The sequence below is a fragment of the Lipotes vexillifer genome, unplaced genomic scaffold (genome assembly GCF_000442215.2).
Source record: "Lipotes vexillifer unplaced genomic scaffold, Lipotes_vexillifer_v1.1 scaffold382, whole genome shotgun sequence".
In the NCBI taxonomy this organism is placed as follows: Eukaryota; Metazoa; Chordata; class Mammalia; order Artiodactyla; family Lipotidae; genus Lipotes; species Lipotes vexillifer.
In genome coordinates, this window is record NW_006780611.1 from 10366190 (window position 1) to 10371401 (window position 5212).

At 62.2% G+C, this 5212-nt stretch overlaps 1 protein-coding gene across 3 annotated transcripts in view; it reads left to right on the plus strand.

Annotated features, from left to right (window-relative positions):
* The window catches only part of TMEM184B (transmembrane protein 184B), a 48546-nt gene extending 43659 nt beyond the window's left edge, over positions 1–4887 (plus strand). For all 3 annotated transcript variants that reach the window (XM_007454027.1, XM_007454025.1, XM_007454026.1), the window contains 3 exons: positions 387–556; positions 1027–1221; positions 4267–4887. In XM_007454027.1, coding sequence (XP_007454089.1) covers positions 387–556; positions 1027–1221; positions 4267–4508 — 607 coding nt within the window. In that variant the 3' untranslated portion in view covers positions 4509–4887. The remainder of the gene's footprint in view (positions 1–386; positions 557–1026; positions 1222–4266) is intronic.
* The last annotated feature ends 325 nt before the right edge of the window (positions 4888–5212 follow it).

Here is a 5212-nt window from a genome sequence, read left to right on the forward strand (position 1 = left end):
CTACACGACAGCCCCCAAGGGCCGGTGAGCAAACAGAGGCTCACAGGGGACGTCACTTGGCTCAAGCGCCAAGAGCAAAGCTGAGCTCCGTGTCCCTCTGACCATCAGTCTGAGGCCCCGCCCCCGAGGACACCTGGAGTCCTCCACCAGGAGCGTGGGCACCGGAGCTGCAGGTGGCAGGGCTGACCTGGCCTGCAGGTGCCCACCCTTGCGCTCCCCCCAGTGTTTGGGCCGCTTTGGTCACCCGTCCCCTCCCTTTGATGGCTCGGGGAGCATTGCTGAGAGCTGTGCAGAGTGGCATGTGGGCAGGGCAAAGCGGGGAAGGGGGCCCCTTGTCCCGCAGAAGGGTCAGTTCAAGCCAGAGAATATGCTCCCCGTTCCCGCAGCGCCACCAGCGGCTACCTCTACGTGACCATCATCTATAACATCTCCGTCAGCCTGGCCCTCTACGCCCTCTTCCTGTTCTACTTTGCCACTCGGGAGCTGCTCAGCCCTTACAGCCCTGTCCTCAAGTTCTTCATGGTCAAGTCTGTCATCTTTCTCTCCTTCTGGCAAGGTGAGCCTCCTCCTAGCCCCTGTGAGGCTGGCCTGTGCCTCTCTGTCCCCTAAGCCTTGTCCTCTTCCTCTTGCCCACCGTCCCCAGTGCCCCGAGGGCCCAGGCCATGGGGCTGTCCCTAGACGATCCTGGCTTGGAGCTCAAAGGGACCTCTGTCCACTGAGCACCTGTGGGGTGTGACGTCTGGGCCCTCAGGGGCCTTTCACAGGAGCCATGACCTTGGGCGGGACTCCTTCCTGGACAGGGGGATCCAATCCAGATGGTGTCCAGCCAGGACCTGGGGAGTGTGGTTTCCCTGAGGCCTTGGCTTGTGTCAGCATCCCTGCCCAACAGGAGTAACCGTGGACCCTGCTTCCAACCTCCCTGGGGAGTGTGGCATTTGGGGGGCTATAAGGAGGAAGGGAGATGGGGAAGGGGGTCCAGTCTGGGACCAGATGCCCATGCCTCCCCTTCCACACCTCCCTTTCCAGGCATGCTCCTGGCCATCCTGGAGAAGTGCGGGGCCATCCCCAAGATCCACTCGGCCCGCGTGTCGGTGGGTGAGGGCACCGTGGCTGCTGGCTACCAGGACTTCATCATCTGCGTGGAGATGTTCTTTGCAGCTCTGGCCCTGCGGCACGCCTTCACCTACAAGGTCTATGCTGACAAGAGGCTGGACGCACAAGGTATGAGCCAGGGTCCTGGAGTCGACCCCCGCAGTAGGAAGGGTGCTTCCCGGCCCCGCCCCAGGGCCCCTCCTGCCTCCCAGGGTCCTTCAGGTGTTGATGGGTCAGGTCAGGGATCCTAGGTGTAGGAAAGGGGCCACAGAGGTCCAGGCTCCCCTGTCCCCTGTCACAAGTTGTCAGGGTCAGGGACTGGTCCTGGAAGCTACACCCACCTGCCTCTTGCAGCAGATCTGGAGTATGGAGATGATATAGCACAATATCCCCATGGGAAGGTCAGGACAGAGACCCTAGAATAAACAAGTTCCTAAGGGTTCCTGACATCGAACACTGTTGTCCATTTTGTCCTGTAATTCCCTTGTCTCCAAAGCTCTTTTTTTTTTTTTTTTTTAACCTGATCCCTTCTAAGAAACAGACTCAGATGGTAATAGCTTTTAACAGCTTTTTTTTTACATCTGCTAATCTTCGCTTTGTTAGAACAGCAGTTGGCAACCCCGGTTGTATATTAAGATGCCCTGGAGAGTCTTAGAAGTCCTTGCTGTCCAGGCCCCACCCTCAGAGATTCTGCATAATTGGCCTGGGTTTGGGCCTGGCAGGATGTGCTGACAGATCCCCAGGTGATTCTAACTTGCTGGCTGGAAACGCAGGGGCTGGGGTGTACCTCTGGCTGCTGCTGGGCAGAGAGGGGATGCTCAGGGGGTGCGGAGGAAGAGGAGGCTTGGGCTGCCTGAACTGACTCACCCCGTTGGGGGGCGGGGGGCTGGGGAGGAGGAAGCCTCCTGGTCTGACACATCCACCCCGGGGTTTGGCTGCTGCCAGCTCCTTGCCTGTGGGGCTGAAAGCAGGATGCACTTGCCCAGGCCCACCACCTGTGCCCACCTTGGGCCCTGGGGAGCGGCGTGCTGAGCAGAGTGTAGAAGCCCTGTCCTGGCCTGGCCTGTGTGGGGCTCCTCGGGCCCCCACCTCTCGCCCTACCTGCCATGTTCTTTCCCTGGTTGGGAAGAGGCCTTAAAATACCCTAGGCTGCTGGAAGCATGTGGACTGAATCACCCTCCAGGCCTCGCGACTCTTGGGCACCTGACACTTGCTGCCTGGGCACTCTAGGTACTTTTTCCGGTTTGGATTCTACACTTAGTGCTGGGCGCTGTACTGGCCAGGGCTCACCGCTGCCGGCTGGCATCCCACCTGCTTCCCACCAGGCCCCCAGTTGGAAGGATCTGGCTGACACCCTCCCAGTGTTGAGGATGATGTCCCTTCGACCTGGTCCTGACACCCTCTGCCCTTGGGAAAGTCACCCTTATGCCAGGAGTCTGAGGCCGTGGCCAAGAACCCTTTCTACACCCTTGAGGTTTAACAGGGTTCAAGCTGGCGCTTCTGCACTAGTGGCCCTGCAGAGGCTCTCCGCGGTTGCCTGGGCTGTCTTCCTGTCCACTGCCCCCAGACACATCCAGCTCCAGCCAGAAACAACGTTGTCAGGCATCCAGCTGTAGTGGGGATCCCAGCCCAGCCCAGCCCAGCCAAGGTGCTGAGAGCCCTTGTCCACCACTGTGCTGGTCCCAGGCCGGTTGTCCACCCACTGACCGCGACGCCCAGCCCCTCTCAGCCCGTCGGGGTTGGGTGCAAAGCTGTGGTGTGGTCAGTACACATCACCTGCCCCCTCCTCCATGTCCCGTCTCTGGAGTGTTGTGAGGTTTGTAAAGCAGGCAACACAGGCTCAGCAGTTCTAGCCAAGCCTGAGGAGAAGTGGGGTGGGCGGTCCCTACTTCAGCGCGGAGGTGGAACTCCGACCAGCGTTCTGGGGGTCCACTCTTGGTCCCCCACCAGAAGAAAGCGTGAGCCCCGAAGGACGAGTCTCCTAGGTGGGCACGCCCCCCAGGCCCCCAGGGGACAGTGGGCTGCCTGGGTGCCAGCAGGGCCTGGGGCGGGGTGGGCAGGGTGCGTGGTGCGGTGCTGGCCTCGGTGGTGGGCACGAGGCGTTCACTCAGCTGTCTCGTCTTCTCTGTTTCTCTGGCTCCTCTCCCCCTCCCCCTGCCCCGCTTTTGCCCCGGGTCTGGCCGCGGGCAGTGCCGACATACGGCCCTTACGGTAGGTTCTGCTCTCAGTCTGCACGTCTGTCCTGCACGTCTGTCCTGGTCCCTGTCACCAGCATGTGTGTCTCCCAAGCTCCTTCGCTGTGTCCCCGCCTCCTCCCCCCCCCCCGGCACCCCTGGGCGGCAGAGCCCAGAGCACTCGCCTCCAAGGGCTGCCCTCCGTAGAGCTTTCCTGTTTCCGTCCTGGTCTCTCATTGTCCTGGAACATGCCCTGCACTGTCTGGGGGCACGGTGCCTGTTAGTGGGGAATTGGGGAGTTGAGTTCTGTTCCGTGGCCAAGAGTGTGAAGGGGAAAAGAGCATGCAAGCTTGAGTCTGAAGACCTGGGAGCAGAGTCGGGCTCACCCCTTCCATCTCGGTTTGGGGGCCTGGGCCATTTCTGCCCCCCCCAGAGCCCTTGGGGATGATTTGTTAGGGAATTACGAGGAAGCACCTCAAGTCAGGTGGCCCCTGCCCTGTCAGAGCCAAGATGTCTGCTCCGTTGTGGGTCCAGGCCCCTGTCGGCCTGTCCTGATGGAGCGGGTCCCTGGTCCACTCCCCAGAGTGAAGGGGAGCACCCCACAGGCGAGAGGGGCCTGGGCCAGCGCCGTGGAGCCTGGGCCCCTCCCCTCCACTCCCTGTCTCCAGTTGGCGCAGAGCTTGTCTTGGCCTCCCCGCGGTGCTCGGGCTCACGCCTGCAGCATGCCAGTCTCCACCCCAGCTCCCTTCCCACCTGCCGGACTTTCCCAGGTGGCTGCTTACCTTCTCCCCGGGGGTGCGCTCCACTCTGCACCCCGCCAAAGGAGCCATTTCTTTGCTTGTCCCTTCTCATGTCTGGGACCCCATTCTCTGTCCCAGGAGGGGTTGGTTAGATGACACAGCCTTGGGGCAGGGGGTTCGGTCCCGGGACCAGGGGCAGGGGGCCAGGCTGCCCTACCTCCCGCTGCCTGGGCCCCTCACCCCCACCTCCCGCCCTGCAGGCCGCTGCGCCCCCATGAAGAGCATCTCCAGCAGCCTCAAGGAGACCATGAACCCGCACGACATCGTGCAGGATGCCATCCACAACTTCTCGCCCGCCTACCAGCAGTACACGCAGCAGTCCACCCTGGAGCCCGGGCCCACCTGGCGCGGGGGTGCCCACGGCCTCTCGCGCTCCCACAGTCTCACTGGCGCCCGGGACAACGAGAAGACTCTCCTGCTCAGCTCTGATGACGAGTTCTAGGTGCGGCTGCTGGTGGGGAAGGACTGGGACCTTGGCCCAGGGCAAGGTGTGCCCCTCCTCCAGCCTCATGTCCAGGCTGGGAGGCAGGCTGCCACAGCTTCGGCAGTGCCCTTTAATTTATTGGACCAGAAACACATATCGCTTCAAGAGGAACAGCCAGATGCTGTCTGCCCAGAGGAGGGCCCAGGCTCACCCAGGAGCCTTCAGGAATATTTATACAAGGCCAAGGCTCTACTGCCCGGACGACGGGCAGAGGACAGTGGGAGCGACTCCCATGCCCCTGCGGCTCGTCCTTTGGCGGCAGCATGTTGGGACCAGCCGTGCCCAGGCCCAGACGCTTGTGTTGTGGACCAGCAGCTGCAGCCTTCTCAGCCCCTCCCCCACACACCGTGCAATACTCTGCCCGGGCTCTGCCGCCTGCTCCCTCCCGTGTCCCCTTGTCTGATGCTAGATTAGCCTCACCCTGGGCAGGAGGAGGGAGGAGGGAACACGGATGCTCTCTGTGGACCTTCCTCCTGACCCAGGCCTAACTGGCACGCTGCAGGGATCAGAGCCAGACACCAGGAGCCATGGGTCCCACCTCAGAAGGGTGCTCAGGTGCATCTGGGCTCCTGAGTGTCCTCTGTGGCTGCACCTTCTGCCTGCCTCATGCCCCTTCCTCCTGGCCTGCCGAAGACAGCCAGCCACCCACACTGCCCTCCCAC